The sequence below is a fragment of the Osmerus eperlanus genome, chromosome 2, assembly GCF_963692335.1.
Source record: "Osmerus eperlanus chromosome 2, fOsmEpe2.1, whole genome shotgun sequence".
In the NCBI taxonomy this organism is placed as follows: domain Eukaryota; kingdom Metazoa; phylum Chordata; class Actinopteri; order Osmeriformes; family Osmeridae; genus Osmerus; species Osmerus eperlanus.
Window position 1 is genome coordinate 9,194,857 of NC_085019.1, and position 20,329 is coordinate 9,215,185.

At 44.5% G+C, this 20,329-nt stretch overlaps 1 protein-coding gene and 1 long non-coding RNA gene across 6 annotated transcripts in view; one reads left to right on the forward strand and one right to left on the reverse strand.

Moving 5' to 3' along the window:
* LOC134012159 (septin-9-like) overlaps positions 1–20,329 on the reverse strand; it is a 59,993-nt gene that overhangs the window by 21,727 nt on the left and 17,937 nt on the right. For 2 of the 4 annotated variants that reach the window (XM_062451874.1, XM_062451901.1), the window contains one exon: positions 5,503–6,234. In XM_062451874.1, the coding sequence (XP_062307858.1) occupies positions 5,503–6,234 (732 nt within the window). Of the gene's footprint in view, positions 1–5,502; positions 6,235–6,470; positions 6,766–16,599; positions 16,759–20,329 lie in introns of those variants that run through there. The other 2 variants (XM_062451883.1, XM_062451893.1) reach the window with 2 other exon arrangements.
* Positions 6,877–10,375, forward strand: LOC134037749 (uncharacterized). 2 transcript variants are annotated; one of them, XR_009932571.1, is made up of 4 exons: positions 6,877–7,252; positions 7,644–7,749; positions 9,422–9,550; positions 9,779–10,375. It is a non-coding gene; the product is annotated as an uncharacterized LOC134037749 (long non-coding RNA). The 2 variants fall into 2 exon arrangements; XR_009932570.1 differs by having other exon boundaries at positions 9,422–10,375.

Consider the following 20,329-nt stretch of genomic DNA (forward strand, 5'->3'; position numbering starts at 1 on the left):
CTGTGCAAACTTTCATGGAGAATAAAACCCATTCTGATTCTGATTTCCCTAAAGTGAATAGCCATCTTGTGCTCCCCAGGTTTCCATACTCAGTGTTCAGTGGGCTGCAACGCCTCAGAAGAACGGAGAGAGAGAAAGAAGAAACTAGAAGACCTTGACCAAACAGGGCCACTATTGTTCCCCTGCAGTACTGTACCAGCAAGGGGAGAGGGGAAACCCAAAATAAGGATTCGTAAACGCTCACTCATGCACATTTCTGTGGGCAAATCAGGTCCACCAAGTCCTGTCTGCAACATATTCGCGAATGGGGAAATTCCACCCATCACAGTAAATGTCTAGATGTACTGTAGTTCTGTCCAGTAAGTGACAGATGTTGAGGGGGCACATAATGCCCTCTGCTGCCTATGAGAAAGAAGTGGGCAGTTAGGCACAAAAAATATAAGGCTGCTCGTGCGTTTTATACACGCCATGATTATTGCGATATTATGAAACATCCAGGGAGAATATTAGTCCCTGACGGGAAACCAAGTAGAACAAAATTAAAACACAAGAACACTATTTGGGCCTCTCTCTCTCTCTGTGACTGTGTGAAATGTATATATGGGGGTGTCACATAAGTGCAGGGCTCTGGGAAAGCAGGAAGTGCTTCCTTTACACACTTCAATAAAACAGACAAGGGACTCGGTCAACAGTCTGACAGCCCTGACTCACCATCACTGATCCCAGCTACAACAAATGAATCCAAGTCTGTACATAGCAACTGACAGCTGGCTTTACAAAGCTTTAGGGACTCGACACCCTAGAATAGGGGTGTTCAAGCCTGGTCCTCGGGGTCCAAGGACTAAGATTGAACACCCCTGCCCTAGGAGGTTCAAGGTAAGGTTTTCAATGGGACTGCACAAACCTTAGAGAACCATGGTATCCAACGTTATGACAGACACCACTAAACTAAAATGTTTCAAAAAAACAAATAAAATGCCCCCCCCCCCCCCCCCCCCCCCACTATACCTGGTGCAAAGAGAATTACACCTGTGTAACAGCATCTCCTACTGGTTATCACAAGAGCTGCAACTGGCTGCTCAGTTCTGGGTAAGTATTTTCTCTCCTACACCCACCCACAACCTGACAACTTCAATCTAAGAAAATTGTTGGCTTGGTCTCACACATACTCTACCTCTTCCTCTCTCCTCCTCCCCCCACTCCCTCCATCCATCCATCCCTCCCTCCCCCTCTCTTAATGGTTTATGGCTGGAAACATTTACATCCCTTGTGACATGCACAAGTCCACATCTCCAGCCGTCCCTTGAGTGGTGCTTATCAATAGCTCTCTTTATGTGTGGGTGAGGGGGGTGAATACTGTCCAAAGAGGCAGAGCCTGGGAGAACACACACCCAGCAAATGCCTGGACCATTTCCTTTGAGAGGACAGTCATCCAGAACTATCATTAGCTCTAATCAGAAGGCATGCCTCTAGCTTGGAGCTAATCTTTATCAAAGGGAATACTCACAGTGCTAGCCTGAAGAGAATGTGAACAACAAGCAACCATTATTCCGGACATGCTGTAGCCTTACGGCTAACTTGAATCTGAGGATAGTTTTTTGCAGTGACTATGGGTTTATTTTTCTCTGGCTAGCGGCGTTCCTGATCGACATTTACTGATCTTTGATCTTAGAAAAGAATCTTTATATGACCAGGGAGAAAATGGGTCACAACCAGTAAAACCAGAAGTGCTTTAGTATTGCCTTTCTTCCTCTCCTCTCCTCGTCTCTGCCCACAGGAATGTACCACTAGTCCACCAGCATCTCCAATCCAGACCCCTGTTGTCCACTGCACTTCACTCATGTCAACACAGGGAGAGAAAACATCCTTGAAGTGTGACTAACAATTTTCCATTTCTCCAATACGCTCTCTGCTGTGTGAATACAGACTACAAAGAGACTTATTCAGTCTTGGGCTCATTGACTTTGTCACCAGGACAGTTCGGCATAACGTTGCTGGCTTTGCTCTACTTCACTGCTGTCTACTTGCCCCCTCAACATTGTTTATTGCATTGCAGTCCATTGTCATGTATTGCATTCATCAGTTGCAATTCATTGCTTTGATATCGCAGTGTGAAAGGACACGTGAGGTCATTCCCATGGTTTTGAGAGGCTCTGGCCTCATTGCAAAATGAGGAAACAGTTTAATTACTTCCTAGGGTCAGAGTAGGGGTCACAGTTTATAAAGAGGGAGTTGGGTTGACAGAGGAAATGACTTTGGTAATGTTTTGAGTTGTAATATTCCGTATATCGTCCATCAAGTACACACAAAAAGACGGGCCGACACCAATGGTGTCATTTATATCTATTGTTACACACACAAACGCATGTTTCTGTCTCTTCCCGTGTGTCCTACAATCTGTCAGGCTAGGGTAATTTAAAGCACCAGAGAGCCTGTTTGTTCCAGGCGTGTGTGGTCCCTACGTGGACCCTAGTGTGGTTCACTGCTGACAGCCAAGAGTAACCAGAGTAAGGTCGGGGCCTAGGACAGGAAATCAGCAAAGAGGGAGGGGTAGATACAAAGAGAAAGCACGAGAGAGAGACAGTGTGTGTGTTTGTGTGTGTGTAATGTAAACATGAGATCACATCCTGTTGAAGCACCGTCACACAAAGACCCCATTTTTGCACCAAATTGTTGTCAATAGTCACCTTGAAAGATTTACTTTCAGAACCTCCCTTTCAGGACTGGACCTCCGCTCACGTCCCAGTGGTGTAAACAGCTGTGATATACAGTACTGTCATGGTGGCTTAAGGCCACAGGAACGTCATACTTTAACAAAGTGATAAAGAGGCCTGACACACAGTCTCTGTTGGCAAGTAACTCAGCCATACACTTGAGATGGCGGCTACAGTCCGACAGTACACAGAACTGCGAAGAACACCGAGGGTACCAGAGCTGAGAGATTTGGAAACATACTAACACTTAATTCCATAACCTAATTTACTGTTTGCAAACTTGTTCCCTCTAGGGCAAGGTTCAGAAGATTCCAGTATTATAAACTTATAAACAGTATCTAGCTAAAGCTTGAGATGGTGACTGTGTCCAGGACAAGATCGGGTCTCTAAAAACTGCAAAACCTTCTAGACACAAGACTCGAGTCTAGAAAAATTGAATAACATTGGCAATGCACAGAAGTCTGAAGTGTAACAGCACACCACCCCCTCCCACCCTCTTAAAAAGGTCAGAGTTGTTGCTTTCCTGTTTCTCCAGTACTTTTTTCCAGCCCAGCTCTCACTTACAGGAAACCAGGCATCCATTTGACCCACATGTGCACACTTATTCCTTTTAGTACTTGATCCGCTCTCTCATCTAAATCTGTGTCTGTCTCTCCCCTTCTCTATTCCTCTCTCTCCGGTCTCTCAGATGGGCTGGTTTGAGTTAGTTGACGTCTCCACCTCCACACAAGGGACTGAGGGGGGCTGAGGGGTTATAATCAAATACAAATGTGACAGAAGAGGCCTTCTCTTCCCTAATCCTCTCTTCCACTTTCTCCCACTGTCTTTCTCTACTGACATCTCCACCCGGCTCATTCTGCCCCTGTGTTCAGATTTTGGAACTGTCTTGTTCTTTCATGTTCATTCCTGTCAATCCTTTGGAGGGTTCCTACCTCAATCAGAAGACAGGGGCGAGTAGTTGTCAGGTCAGAAGAGGGGGCTCTTGGATAGATCACTCAAACACCGAAAGTCCTCAAATCACCCAGCTACAAATTTCTCCAGATGTTTCTACTCCTGTGACAATTTACCTTGCTGCCAATCAAAGCAAGCAGCCTCTATGAACACTAAGATCATGGTATAAACAAAGAGGAAGAACCCTGTAGCTGCTTTGTGATATTTGCCCCGTCAGTTCCCTGTCAGCAATTTACAATAACGTCAGGGGAAAGAGCAATGATGAACCGCCCAATAAGAAAGTCAACATGTCTGTCAAATCAAGTGATAAGAATACAATATGAAAAGAGCTCAACAAGCAGAAAACTGAAGAGTTGCTATTTATATGCAACACATTTATGGACTCCAGATTTGGAATGTCACACTTACCAGCTGCCAATGGCTGACTAGGACCACACTACCCAGAGGCTGCAATATAACTGCTTCAGAAGAGATGCCTGACATGATAGCCCCTTCAGTAAACCAACTGTCAGGAACCAGACTACAACAGAGAAAGAGGGAAATCAAACCTTCTCAGGAGTACCTCTGCGGCCATCTGGGCCTTTTAAGTGTTATGGTAGAAGGGGAATCTCTACATCAACATTACATAATCTGTACTCTAAGACTTACAACCACAAACCTAAATCTCTGACCCATGTGGAAATGTACCCATGGGTAACATCTTAAGAGGCTCTTTTTGTGGTTTACGGGAAAAAACATTCTATATACATAATAAACCTTTAAAAACATCAACTGGCTGAAAGTTGAATATTCTTTCATCATCATGACTCACAAGTCACATACTTGTCGGTGCATTGTGGTTTCCGTCACAGTTATAAGTCTATTTATGCACTCCTTAGAAACCCCAAAGTTATGAGACCTGATTTCCCTCCAGCTCCTCAGTTAATCTACAAGCTCCAAGGAAGCTCTAGCAAATTTCAAGCATTAGTCACTTGTGGTCAAGATCCAGAGCGGCCTCATGCTAAGTCAGGTGAAGAGGAGAAAGGGCTCCCAAACATGCTTTTACTTCATCTTTTCTTTTATGACATCATTCTCCAGTCATCTCCTCACCCCCACACAAAATGGATAGAAAAAGATCCCTGCTTCACTCCCTCAAGAACAAAACAAATACAAAAAAGATTTGCCCCAAACACCATTGACATCCGTCTTTTTTTTGCAGAAAAAGGTAAAAGCTAGAAACTACAATATTTGTCCATGATTTTCCAGCCTCCGTTTCAACCCAGTGCCTCATAAGAGTGATGTCATGGTTGGACAAATCTTGACTGAGCCCATTCTTCACCACGGGGACATGGCTGGGATTCTCATCACTGTGACCTATATTCACAGACATTCAGACAGGTTGAGGAGAACCATCTTCTATGGGACTAATCTTCCTGTGTAACAGGTACAGGCCCAAACAGTCTTATTGCCTGAGGATAAGGCAGCCCAGTTAAAATGGTTAACAATCTACAGCACTGTCTCAGTTATTTGAATTTGAACTAAATATGTAGCACACTTCCTAATGCCTGATGATACTCAGACAACCCTCTTCTGTATGAAGTCAAACTGCAAGTTACAGACAGCATATGGTTCAATAAGATTGCGGACGCAACGGTTTGGTCTTACATTCAACCTCCCCCCCCCCCAAAAAAGAATTATATAAAATAAAAAAATGCTAACAATAGCTTTCTATTCAAGTTAGCTATGACAGTATGCTAGGAACTTAACGTTTATGTCGTTTATATGGTAAGTTACAGTTTTTGAAAGCATTGTATTTTGCTTTTAAAAGACTGAAGGATGACCAAGAATCTGGACTTACTCTCTGTGGGTCTGGTGATGGGGGTCTCTGTGACGGCAGGCAGCGTCCTCTCTCCTATAGGTTCTACCAGGCTGGGCAGGGGGGCACTGGGCACCGGGGGGGGATTGCTGTTGTTCTCTGCCACTCTGGCTGGGGCTGCCGTCTCAGGCTGTCTAAACACAGGAACCTCTGACTTTCTAGAGGGCACGTCCACAGGACTCAGGCTGGGGGAGGTGGATTCAGCCCTTCTCAGGGAGGGCTCAGGGATCCTGGAGGTGGCGGTGGGCTGAGAATCCAACCTTCTCGGGGGGGCGGGTGGCTCAAGGGGGCGGGAGAGGCTAATCTCCGCCCGTCGTTGTGCGGAGCTGGAGGTGAAGCTGTCCGGAGAAGCCCGGCTGCCAAGGCTCTGGACTTCAGGCCTCTTCAGGCCGAAGCGAGCTATGCCAGGGCTGGGGGAGCTGTCCACTTGCTTGGAGGACACCTCGATGGACATCTCGGTCCGGCGAGCCGAGGTGGTGTCAGGGGCCCGGCCCCCAGACATCTCCATGCGCCTCAGGCTGGCCTTGGGGGAGCGGGGGTTGGAGGACTCGGACGATGAGGTCCTAGAGGAGTAGTCGGAGTTGCGGGAGCCGGCGTCGTGGAAGTTCCGCTGAGCGGAGGAGGACGAGCGGAGGGGGTTGGTGGTCCTACGGGTCAAGGGTGAGGGATGTGTGGACGAGTCTGCCTCCTCCACCTCAAAGGACCGCTTCAATGCTGAAAAAAATAACGAAGAAAAAAAACGGCATAGGTGTAGTTAATGACATTTACAATATTCCCTACAGGAATGCCACCACCTTCCAGTGAACCTTTCACAAGGTCCATTAACAGAGTATAACAATAAGATGCTTGAAACTAAAGGTAATTGTGTGTTTATATTCAAGTCAAAAGAAAAATTAAAATCTAAAGCCTGGTTTAAGAATCTATTTAAACTTTCACAAAACACAGATTACCTGATTTGACACGTTTGACATATCTTGACAATGATGTCATTGTTTCAGAAAATAAATCCTCTTCCAAATATAGTGTTTCCCACAATTGTAGTTGATGCACAATGCCAAACTGAACAAGAGGATGACCAATAAACTGACTAAGTTGACAATGAAGGAGGTTATCTATGAGAAAACACGCATTGTAGTACTTGAACTATAGAAATGTTATTAATGGTCAAAAATTAGTTAAATAATGTTATCTTCTAACATCGGTAGGTGCTCAACTAGGAGTCAACTGGAACTGGTACGTTTGCCTTGATTACTAATCAGTTTCAGCTGATGCTAATAAGCCAGTCCTCTCAGCGTATGGGAAACTGGTGTGTTTTAAAAGCTAGCTTGCCTCTACAGGCAGCTGAGTAAATTCTGACTTTAAGGATTAAAGCTGGAAAAATTATGTAACAGTTAGCTATACTTTGTAGATAGTAAGGATGTATCTGAAGCCCAAAATCTTTTTGGGATTACACAAAAGCTTGTCTGTCATAGTTTGTCACAGTAGGTTTGTGACTTGCACATGCATCCTGTATTCATGTATTCAGCGCTATGTATTCATGTCTGTCTGGATGCAATAATTATTTATTCAAAATTGTCTATATTGTCTATAATTTGATAAGCACATTTTGACAAAATGTCACTAGTTATATTTAGCTTGGCTGATAGAAACTAAGTCTCCAGTCTTGTGTAAAAAAAAAAAAAAAAAAAAAAAAACTCCTCTACCTTTACGCAGCTGAGCTGTTGGTGAACTGGTAAGTTTACCAGGTCCTTGCATTGCTTACATGGTACTATTTTAATAACAAACCATAAAACATTTGAAAAAGCAATATTGAATAATTTCAGTCTTACATTTACTTTTATCCCCTTCGTTTTTACCTGTTAATACCCTTATTTGTCTATACAAAAAGTAAACCTAATTCTTATTTAAGCCCCACTCATTTGCACTTTCTATCCAAATACAGAAAGGTTTTGGGATAAACAGATATAGATAATGGCAATTCTGCATCCCCCAAATGGTAGTTTGGAAGTCTATAGCTACCCAAGTTTAATTACCTGATTAGATCCCACCATACCATCCCACCATACTAAATATCAATGTCTGTGTGATTTATGAAAAATACCTACACCTAAACTTTCCTGCAGCAGTTTTCCCGGAATCTTTCAGATCAACTTCTAATTCAGTACACACACTCTTCAGTCTCTGGATTCCAGATGCCAGAGCTTTCACCAGGTGCCATGGAGTCCACAGGTCATTCACCATCAGCAAACACACCAAGCCACCAGTACAGCCTTGGGCTCATTGTTTCCAGATGTTATTGTTCAGGATTGTCTAGTGTACTCCAGACACAGTGGCCTGTAAGATGTGGGGGGGTGGGGTGGCGGGGTTGTCACCTGGCTTGGCTCTGCTCTGTCAGACCTGGGACATGGTGCACGAAGCGAGCCACTAGCGTGGAAGAAGGCCCCCTTCTGGAACCCACTGTTTTTGCACACTCACTCCCTTTCAGCAGGTCATTTCTGAAATATCACATCTCTGGTGGCAGCTGGGGTTTGCTTACCAGGAGTGTTAGAACTAAGAGTTACTCCCATTTATGAGGTGCCGTAGAACTCGACGATAATTTGAGTTGGGGAAAAGAATGACTCACAATATGAGAATGTGCCTAGCTGGCTCCAGACTCTACAGTCATGGCAGGGCTCCAGACTGAAACCAAATGGTTGCATTTTGCGACCAGTTTGAGACAGTGCGAGCATTGAGACAGTGCGCATGTGCGACCAACACATTTGGAATTTATTGGGTGTGCACAACGTCAGCACACGTTAGCAACGACGCATAGATACCACGTTCTAGTAAGACAGCGATATCAGCGAGCCCTCAGCATTAGTACCGTAGCTAAAAGTCTTGGAATGTTTAGGCTATTTCCTACGAACATGTCTTTATCTGCCAGACAAGTGGGTTCCCCTTCGTTCTTTTGGTGAGATGTGTCACGAGCCCTTCTTACCCGGCGTCATGGAGCCGAGCAGCTAAATACTTATTTAGCACTAGCGTTGTTAGCTACTGTATCCCTGCATGTGTTTGCGCTGTTGCTCAGCAAGTGTGGTGTAGGGGCGATTCTAGGATCAGACCTTCAGGGGTGCTCAGCCCCCAATGAGAATGTGACATGAATACAGTGCCTTGCAAAAGTGCTAACCCCCCTTGCTAATAAATCCCTAACTTCACTGGATAACAATTAATTCATTTATGTATTATTATGCAAAATATTGCATGAATGAAAAAACTAAGGACTACCAGCATCAAATGATAATAAACAATAATAATTGTTATTTTTTTATTATTATTATTTTTAGGGGTGCTGAGAGGAAATTTAGGGGTGCTTGAGCACCCCTAAAAAGGGTCTAAAATCGCCCCCTCTAGGAGGACTGATTGATAAGTGCATCATACATTTAAGGCATAGCTAAGACTTGCATACAGTATGTAATGTCACATTAGATAATGTATTTAAACTCAAGCTTGTGTGGTGCGTCGCTGTATATCAGTTGTAAAAGTGACCCATCTGCAACCGACGTAAGCACACCCCACAATTTCCCCCAGAAATTGTACCCTCTCTAGTTACGTTAATAATTGCATTGCAGGTCGATTTTAAAGGTGTGCCCCTAAATTTTCTGCTTGCGCTCCTAACATTTTCAGTCAAGGGCTACGGTGCTCCTAGTAAAAAAGGTTAGTCTGGAGCCCTGAGTCATAGGATGCTTGATGATGGGTAATGACAGGCTGGTATTCCTGATCTGTCAGCATTTGGAACCTTGAGCATTTCAGCCCCTCGTTTATGGACAATAGGGGTCTGTATCCAGGCAGCAGGGGGTGTGTCAGCGAGGTAGGACAGGTGATGGCCAACTGGTCCATACAGACATTAGCTTTTCTCCCACAGACAGGAAGAGGGATTTGGACCAACTGTCAGCACTAGTGATGAGTGGGTGGAAGAGATATGTGTCTGAGTCCCCCGTTTGCAGAGGTTGAAACCCTGCCACCAGTTGGAATTAGTCGCAATCTTCTCTAGGTATGTGTCTGAGATTCACTCCTGCAATTGTTAAGTGAAGATATCCATGCATAAATATCTTGATAAATCACGTCAGACACTGTCAGATGGAATAATCCTCTTGTGACATAATGTTGGGACACAAACTACATCCAGAGGAATTGACAATCCAGGTGTATCATCACTATAACACCACCATAGAGATATGTGATACCAATGCTGACAGCTTTGAAGATTATTTTACCACAGAGACTGTCCATATGGCCTATCACCAACACTACGAAAGACAGGGATTAGGAGAGCCAGGCCTCTGGATAGGGTTAAAGAGGCCACACTGGCTTCCACAAACAAACATGCTATCTACAACTGCAACAGACTGACTGTCCAGCTAATTTCTCCTGGTGGTTCATCATAGATCTAGAACTTACGCAGTCTCAAGTATTCTAATGTCTCGGATCCTAACAGATAGTTTGTGATATGATGATCACCTTGTGGTGGTCCATACAATGGAAGGAGAGATGGAGGGATATGTGTGTCTGTGAGGGCCTGTTCTGGGGTGAGAAAGGCCCCCACTGCAGACAGACTTGGAAACAGAGGACCTCTCAGTGTATGTGTGTGTGTGTGTAATGTTACGCACGAGTACGAGTGTGAGAGATGTGGACTATGTGTGTATCTCCCTCCCCTTGCACACAGCTGTGCTGTAAGGTAAACACAGAACGTCTCCTGTCCCCGGGTTGGAGCCAGGCTCACATAGACTCTGACGCACACATCAGCCACGGGCCCCCCTAAATCACTGCTGTGTTATTGTGTTGCCATACTGTTGGATCAGATGTGTGTGTATGGTGTGGTGTGTGTGTGTGTGTGTGTTAGCTTGTGTTTTTGTAATTATTTGTACAAGAAATCTTATTTACCCTTCTGTTTGTGTCCACAAGTGTCTGTGAATGTATTATTGTGTATTCCAGTGCTCAAGGACAGGGTGTTTGATTCTTCCAAGCTGCTGTATCTAGAGCTATCAGAAGGGAGCTGTGATCACAAGGCTCCCAGCATAGGCTAGATTAAAATAATGAGAACCAATGTGAAACAAATGTCAACTCTCCTATCGTTTGCTTTCATTATTCTCATATCTCTCCGTCCCTGCTTTCCCCTCCTTATTTTAAGGCTTTGACCTGGAACTCCCAGACAAACAGTCTGTTACATACACTTATTTCCTAATACCTGAAGATCAGATACAACTAGAGAGGGTACAATTTCTGTGGAAATTGTAGGGTGTGCTCGCTTGCGCCGGTGGGTCCGTCCCCCTAAGTTTTTTCCCATCTAGTGATATTTTCAAGCATTTAGCCTACTGAAGAACCCCCTTTGAAACAAGCGAACCCCCTTTGAAACAAGCTACTGTAACAACGTTGCCACCGGCAGTATTCCAGATGGAATCGCGATTCAAACAGTACCATCTGCAAACTGAAAATATGCCCCCAACAACGTAAATAAGCTTTACATCTATTTAGGGAGAAATGGCTAATTCAAAAGAAGTTTGCTACGAGCAAGCTAGTTGCGGTGGCTAGCCAAACTTCACTGAGTGAGGGGATTGTTTGAAAGCGCCGGAAATGAGAATGTTTGTTTTGACATAAAGTTTAGGCTGTGGCACTGAAGCCAGCGACGCACCACACAAGCTTGAGTTTAAACTTTACATACATTCTTTAATGTGACATTACTTACTGTACATGCAAGTCTTGATTTGCTTAAATGTACATGTATGATGCTGCTAGTAGTAGCAAAGAGTCAATATAAGTTCTTTGGTAGTAGTACACCACGGCACGATACGATACTCGCTGTGCAACAGCACATCAATCCATGCGTCGTTGCTAACGTGTGCTGACGTGGTGACGTAGCTAGCACTGAGTACCTTTCGTCGACTAAAGGCACTTTTTTGCCACAAAAACGTTGTAACTTCCTAAACCGTGCAACGGAACGTAAATAAAAATACAAGCAACATTTTGACACAGGCGTTGTCTATGTAGTCCAAATATTGACTGATCCTTAGGGGGGCGAAAATAAACAATAAATAATATATATGTGAGAGAACAAAGGTTGTGCCCTTGCCGAAGGCAAAGCACACCCAATTAAAAAAAGTCGGGAACAATGTCATACTGATCAATGTTGTAAAGATCATGTTGAGCTGAACACAAATGATACAACCCATGCAGGAACTACAGAAGAAAAAAAATCATGTGATATTGTTGCTCGATTTAGCAACGAAGCATGATATATGATGCAGGATATTAGCAACACATGGGAGCAATGGATGGTTGGTTCTGAGGCCTCGCTCATCACATGAGCACATCTCAGCTGAGAGTGAGCCAGGAGGGAAAGGGAGGAGAGCAGTGGACAAAATTGTTTTCAAAACAACGGTACTCGGTTTGAGTTTAATGAGCGGATCCCGACAGCAGAGAGCCAAGCTGTAGTCATTAAGAGAAGCACTACAACCTCCTAGCAAGTTCTTCTTTTGAGTGGCAGAAAGCTTTGTGTGAAAGTCACCCTGTGACCCATAACAAAGTGGCCGGATGGAAGCCTGTGAGAACTTGCTCCTCTCTTTCCTCCCAGTCAAGCTCAAGCTCCAACCCCATAATTCACCTCAGCAAACTCAGAATCTTTTAAATGACCCTATACTCTGACAAGAACAAGCCGTCCTTAAATAATAGCAGGACCAAATCCTTCAGAAAGTCTTCCTTCACCGTTGTCAAAAAAAGACACAAAAAAAAGAACTCCAACTATTGCAAATAATTGTCTCTCTCAGACCAACCAAAAGGAAGTCTTTCATTGCCTTGTGGTTTTTAGCCTTAGCGTGTTGGCCTAGTGATAATAGGTCTTGGCGAATCTGAGGGTGAGTATGGGTTTCACTCCACGTGTCCTAGAGGGAGAATAACAAAGAGCAGTAGAGTAGAGCACACAAAGACTGACTGTTCTCTCTCTCTCTCTCTCTCTCTCTCTCTCTATTCTCTCTCTCTCTTTCTCTCTATAACTCCTAAGGATGGCTGAAGTTGCTACAGTACCTATTTACTGTGGTGCCAGCAGGAAACCTGTGTTAGCCGGTGAGAAGCAGGCTGATAGCTCTGATAAGGATGGAGACAGCTGGTTGGGCCTTCATCCGCTTCAGGTGCAGAATATTTCCTTCAGTGGTGGATTGAAAGCTTCTAAGAATAAAGTCCAGTGTGTTTGTCTGGAAATCATGCATTGCATTTTCTAGTTTTGAGTTGTACGCCTAAGTCTGGCTTTAATGTCCAATAACTTGCGTATAGGACATACATGTACAATAAGATTGACTGATGGTTTTAGCTCCTTGGTCATATGATGTTGAATTGTATGTGTATGTGGGATATTTATAGCTCTGTGGTAGAGCATTTGACTATCAAGAGGTCCGAGTTCCAAATCCACTTTTATGTGAATCTACTCAATCAAGACATTTACATAGTACAGTTTATTTGTTACACTGTAGTCTATACATCAATTTGACTCTTGATTAACCAGAATAACCTGAAGAACATTGTTTGACTTGTTCTGGCCCTGAAATGCCTCTTCTTCTTGAGAAGCCTGAAGAAGTTTGGCATGGACTCAGTCATCCTCACTAACTTTTACAGATGCACTATAGAGAGCATACACACATGATGCCTCAGGAAAGCTGGCAGGATTCTAAGAGACTGTTACCACCCATCATTCAGTTTTTTTACCCTGTTGCCTTCTGGCAGGCGATACCGAAGCATTCGGCCTCGCACATGCAGACCGGACAACAGTTTCTTTCCAAGGGTCATCAGGCTTCTGAATGAACATTGATGTGGAACTTCTCACTAGTCGCTTTACACACTGTCACTTTCAGCCACTGGTTGCACTATCAGCAATATTGCACTATTGTACTTTACTTGTCTTAGGTTAGTATAGGTTTCTAAGGTTAGTATAGGTTATTATGTGTATTTACATATATATATATTCTTTTCATTTAGCAGACGCTCTTATCCAGAGCAACTTACAGTAAGTACAGGGACATTCCCCCCGAGGCAAGTAGGGTGAAGTGCCTTGCCCAAGGACACAACATAATTTGCACGGCCAAATATCGAACCGGCAACCTTTTGATTACTAGCCCGATTCCCTAACCGCTCAGCCACCTAACTCCTAGAGGTTAGGGTTAGAGGTTTAGTATACTCTATTGAATATTGTATATTATTGTATAGTAGGAGATTTGCTATATTTTTGCTTCTCATAGATGTGATCTATGTTCTGTGTACTTATATGTTATGTTATGCCAGGTTGCTTTGCGTTGTCTTGTCCTAAGAATTTCAGTGCCCAGTCTGACCCTGTGTTGTTCTGTGCATCTGACAATAAAAGACTTGAACTTGTATTTATTCTAAGAATACCTTTCAGGGTACTGTATAGTTTGAAGGCATGTTGGTGCCTATAGGGAACCAATGATTGAAGGGCTATTCAGGAAAAAACATAACCACAGCTAAATAGTAGTTGGCTTAATGATGGTTTTCTATTTGAAGCCTTACATTTTTACCATGACATCTTGTCTAACTTTTGCATTTGAGCTGTTACATTTCCTAAAAAATGAGGTGTGTCCCATCATTTTGTTGTCATTGTAAAACTAGCCTGTAAGCTGAGATAATGTTCCCAATGGTTATTCATAGCATCTGTTTGGCTGGCAACAAGCAGCTTTATGTAGCAGTATATGCAGCATAACCTTACTGCGGTAAGGAAGTAACATTTGATCCTGTGTATCTTACCATTGGATAACTACTGATTAAATATTGCAACTCTATGAAAAGTGTAACATACATCTGTAAACCAATACCAAAACATTCTTCTTGAATCACTGTTTACAATTAGCCTACTTAAGTGTATAAGAAGTGTGTCAAAGCCGTTTCACCATAATCAGTTGTAATTTTGTTTATAGTACTGGTTGTGTTTTATTGTTTTTGGGGCACACCTCACTCAGGCAGTACAGGAGGCCGGTAATTGTGGGAATTGGGGTAAGGACGCAGCTGGCTAAGAGGATATGTGTTTTTACCAGAGCAAAAGAGAGTAGTTAGAGTCACACGGATTTAACTGGTTTTGTTAGTTGTCAATGGATTAAATTGACCAAAAAAGCCTGTCTTTCAAACTGCATCAGTGACATTGATAAAAATTCTATTTTAAAGACAACAAAATGCCACTAAAAAGTGTATGAGCTGTGTGAGGGAGGAGAGGGTTAAATGTGAATGCAGGACCAGCCCAGCCCCTGTCAGGCCTGCACACCGAGGTCTGGCTGGGTGGATATTCACTCCACTGTCTACCATTCCCGACATTTTCAACCCACCACAGAAATCTACTCCTCCTGTGGAATTTCCTCTGACTGCCCAAACGCCTCTCACAACGTAACAGAAAGAGGGAGGGAGGGAGATAGAAAGAGAGAGAGACTGTCTTTATCCGGTGGGAACTAATATATGCAAACCACTGGGACTCGGGTCCTAAAATGAAGTTACACAATGTTGTCATCATATAGTTATATTTTGTGGAAGTGAATGAAAGACTTTGCTCTCTGCTCCTAAAATCTTTATCTACCGGCAGTACTGAATGAAATGAAAATGGCAGGAGTCCTTTTAATTACACAACACAACACCGTCCTCAGAGAAGATAAGAACAGGGGGAATGCTAAGAGTGTGAAACACTGGAGTGACCTCAGGGCGGAAGGCCCCTGCGACCTGGTCGGAGCACCAGGGGCTGTGTCAGGATGAGGTCATGCCTGAGGCCATCACCCTACTGTGTGAGAGAAGCTTGCCCTCTGTGTCCCATCCACACACACACGCACACATACACAGACTCACTCACACACACCATCAGATAAGAACTCTGACAGGGGTTTCCACACTCTGACTCAGACAGTGAGACACTCTCTGCTTTGCAACCAATCGTACATCACCCGAGCCTTGCCACACAGACCCCATTCAGCAAGACAGGAGCAGCTCACGGTCTTGGCAACCAAAACAGTAGCCCATTAGCCATGACTTACATCCAGTTCTATGACCACATACAAAAGAATAGTTTCACGCCACATGGCCAAAAAAAAAATCCTCCCCTAATGTTTCTCTTTCCAGGTCTAGCCTTTTGTTTCTGTGCTGTTATAGGGTCTCTCCCTGGGTTTTATTGGTGATGGCTGTCAGGCGGCTGGTTAGGATGAGCACAGCAGAGTGCATACCAGAGGCTGGCTGGTGTTGACAGAGAGGAGCCCAGGACAAGTGTGGATGCGTCCCTAATGGCTGTGTGTTTGTGAGAGGCAGACAGAGGCGTTAGCCTGTCACTAACCCACACAGCTGGAGAATGAACAGGGGATGGACGAGGTGCTGAGAGAGGAAGAGAGGGAGGAGGAGAGAGATGACAGGGGGAATCGATGCCAGGGGCAGGGGAGATGAAAAGGGGGAAGAAAGCTCCTTAAAAAGGGAGGGAGGAACAGAGGGGGAGGACTGCCAGGTGTTACCCTTGCAGCCGTGGTCAGTCGCTGTCTCATGGGCTCTCTCTCTCTCTCTCTCTCTCTCTCTCTCTCTCTCTCTCTCTCTCTCTCTCTCTCTCTCTCTCATCCCTCTCATTCTCCTACTGACCGGTGCAGTGTGCTTTAGGGAGTTGCTAAATCAATAGCACACTGTGCTCTGAACACGCTCAGACATACCATATGGCCACATGACCTGTTGGACACACACTCTCTCACACACACACACACACACACACCCACACACACACCCACACACACACACACACACAGCACTGATAACGCATGGAGCTTAACACAGCTACAGAGGAAGAGAGAGGAGGGAGGCGAGCATTTTACAATTTAATATAGAAAGGGTGCATAAAAGATACTAGAAACACACCACACTGACTTTTCTTTCACACACCCAAAATGAGAAGGACATAAGTTTAGCCAACTAAAGGAGAATGTTTCAATGTGCCTGGTGTAACAGCTGAATGAGGGTCTTGCAAGAGCAAGAGCAGAAAAGCACTCTACTAAAAGACAAAGATTGAGTGAAAAGGAGAAAAAGATGACTAACCTTCAAAGTCTGATATAATTCCCTCCAAGTGAGCATTGACAGTGGAATCAGACATTTTGTGAGTGAATATCAGGGAGCAGGATTCCCTTCCCAAGCAAGGCAAAGTCTCCCAGACGCTAACCCGCTTTAAACAAATCCCAAATTAGGAACCCATGCAGGAAGAAAAAAAAAACCGCACACACACTGTGGTGCAACGGAGCACTGAACCAAGCCCTCCACTCTCTTAAAGCACCAACTTATTTTTCTTCCCTTCCTCCTCCTCCTCCTCCTCCACTTCTAGAGCTGCAGAGCTAGAAATGAGTTAGCAATGACAACCCCCACCCACTTCTGTTACTCTCTGGGTCTTCTCTCTTTCTCTCTCTGTCTCTCTCTCTCTCTCCCCCTCTCTCCCTCCCTCCCTCTCTCTTCCTCTCTCTCTCTCTCCCTCACTCCCTCCCCCTTTTTTCCCTTATCCTCTCTCTAGCTTTCCTTCCAATGGGGTTTCTTTCAGTCAATACTCTCATTTTAGTCAGTGAAGATTCTTTAACCCACTCACTTTCACACACACACACACACACACACACACACACACACACACACACACACACACACACACACACACACAAACACACACAGGAACACACTCTAATGCGCACACACTCACACAGGCACACACTCACTCACACACACACACACACAGGAACACACACACACACACACACAGATGTAAATCATTTGCATAGTCCCGTATTCACACAACTATGAATTGGGCAAATTTACAAAATACAAATACTTAATACAATTCAAAAGTATGCTAGCAGGTACACAATGATACACATCCTTCCTCACAAATCCTCCCACACAGCCAACACTGCTGCTAGAGATTCACAGAGACATCTGGGATACCTAGATAGAGAAATAAATACAGGCTTGAGTTGCATCCTATCCTGGACTAATATGGGCATGTCAGCACAGGCTCTCTAATACGGCCCGTTAGAAGATCTTCAGATATGTTTGGGGCCAGACATCAATAAATAATTGATTAATGACTTAATGGCCATGTGAATGAGCCTGTGGGTGTGTAAGTTTGGTTTATGCCATGGAGAGAAAAGAGAAGGACAGAGAGAGAGGGCTGGTGGCAGAAAAACAAGTGTTGTAAGGAAGAGAAGAAAGAGGTAAGGAAAGGAAATTAGAACAGAAAATACTATTTAAAAAAATGTACATTGTTTGAGTTAATGTTCCATGAACACATGGATTTGATTGGATGTGTACTACAGATACACGTCCAATAAGCATATGTGTAAAACTACTGGAGAGATGTTCACTATTTCCATTGTGACATGAATGTCCACTAAGACAGTCTAGCTAGACAAGGCTCCATTCTCCGAACCTCTTGGATTCCAGACTCTGTTGGTGGTACAGTTATTGACAGCTACGCAGACTGCCAATCCACAGCCAGCCCTGGGGCCACCAATACCTTCCTCCAATGGAGACAGGAGACAGGCCAATCATCAGGTCTGAGACTGGCCCCTGTATGATACAATGCATCACCTAGTAGCTTGGCTTTGTTGTGTGTGTGTGTCAGAGCAGAGAGAGATGGAGAAAAAGAGAGAGAGAGAAATAGACAGAAAGGCACAAAGAGAGAGGGGAAAAAAGAGAGACACGTAGCTTGACGCGTATGTGTGCATGTCTCTGTGTGTATTGTGTGTGACGATTGGCATCCGCCTCTCTCACAGCCTCATAACTCTCTCTCGTCCACCACAGGGGCCTGTTGTCTCAACAGGGAGGAGACGTACACCACGGATCCAGACAACGTCGCTGGAGGGCAGAAGGACGGAGCGAAGGAGTGAAAAACGACTTTAAAGAGATGTGAGAGGATACGGGTGCTCAACGAGATGATTTACAACCAGCTGATTTTTTCTCAAACCATCTAGTAAAACAGAGTTGGCAGCTGCAACCTCTGTGGTTATGCTGCTCATGTGTATTATGTGTGTATAATAGTGTCACGCGGTGAGTGTCTGCTTAGTGTGTGTATATCGCAGTAGTGGTATGGTGTGGTGTAGAACTGTGCTAACTGGCCGATTCAAAGCCTGGATATCTGAGTGGCAGCTAAAGCCTTCAGGTTCCAGGTACAGTCAGTTACCACACCAGTTAGAAATAACCAGAGCCCAATCTTCCCTTCTCGTCCACCATAGTGGTGTTCTCAGTGTGTGTGTGTGTGTGTGTGTCCCAGTATCTTTACCATAAACCTGTCAACCAACCTCTACTTACTCTTAATGATGCAGTGCCAAATGCTTACAACAGCAGAATTACTCCATAAGACACACACATGTTTACACACGGGTGTGCATGCAGAGTGCGAATTATACAATGACAATCGGGGGGGTCAACTTCTTCTCCAGGGTGTGTATTGACCCCCCCAACCTGTTGTTTTTACCTCTTTTGGGGGGGTCCAAGTCTTAATTAGGGGGGTCAGACCCCCCCACCTACTCCCCGACAACAACACAGAATCCCCACTAGATGTCAGTATTGGTTGTAAAAAGTGAGAAGCCTGTGTGTCACCATCGACATCATGGCCAGGAGCGAGTGTGTGTGACCATCTCATAGTAACAGGATATGGAACCTGATACGGAGGGAGAGATTTGGAGAATCCCTCACTAGACTATCTTCTCTGTGTCACACCCTCACCCACACACACACCTCCAGCACCTGTGTTCCACATTCTGCTATGTTTCTGCACCACACACACACACACACACACACCCACACACACAAACAAGCACACACACACACACACCACATGTTTGAACATGTTGTCCTCTAAAGCAGTATGTGCCAAATGTGTTTGCAAGTCATAACCTCTGCAGAACATCCTGACAGAGTAGTTGGGCATTGAGGGATGACTTTTATTAGTTATTTTCTCACATTTTAATCGAAACCAAAGTCTGAACAGCATCAGTTATTATATATATTACATTGGTAGGAAGACAAACGAAAGATTGTTTGGATTGTCACATGTGACTGACAGTGTTCATGTGCCCTGTGCAGAGCATTATGGGTCGTGCCTGGCAGGAAGTGTTTCTGTCCTGGCATCCTTCCATCGGGTCACACACGGTCACCACAGACATCACCTCCCTCACCGTTTACTCTCAGGGCTGGGTTACACAGTTGAGATCAAAGTATTTGGCTTGCTTCCAGGCACAGGATATACTCAAAAGACCCTCAAACCTTCTCCTGATCCTTACTGGGGAAGGTTGTCCTAATGCTATTCCAAACTACACTTCACATTATGCACATTAGAGTCTGTAAAGGATTACTTTGCTTTCTGGGTGAGGCTTAAAGATGGGGTTAAGGACTGGAGATTTACTCCAGGGACTGGAAATAATATGTATTTAATGATGTATTGTTTTTACTGTACTATGAAAGCCACAGACAACTGGCTCCAGTTGTCTGTTATAATTTTATAGACAGCTGGCCAATGCTGAAAGTAACCTTGGCCTTGGCACTCTGTTCACCTGCCTTGTGGTGAACTGGAAGATGAGAGGAGTCAGGGAGCGAGAAAGAGAGGAGTGAAGGCAAGTTTCTATAAACAGATTCCAGGGTGGTGTGGCATCGACAAGCATCGACAGGTTACAATTGCCCCCCTACGCCACGCCTGTTCCAGGCGTTGGCGCCAGCCTCACCCCCTCTCCCGAGGACAGAGTATGTGGGTTTCCCTGCCAGCTGACGGTATTGCTGGAGCCCACTCCAT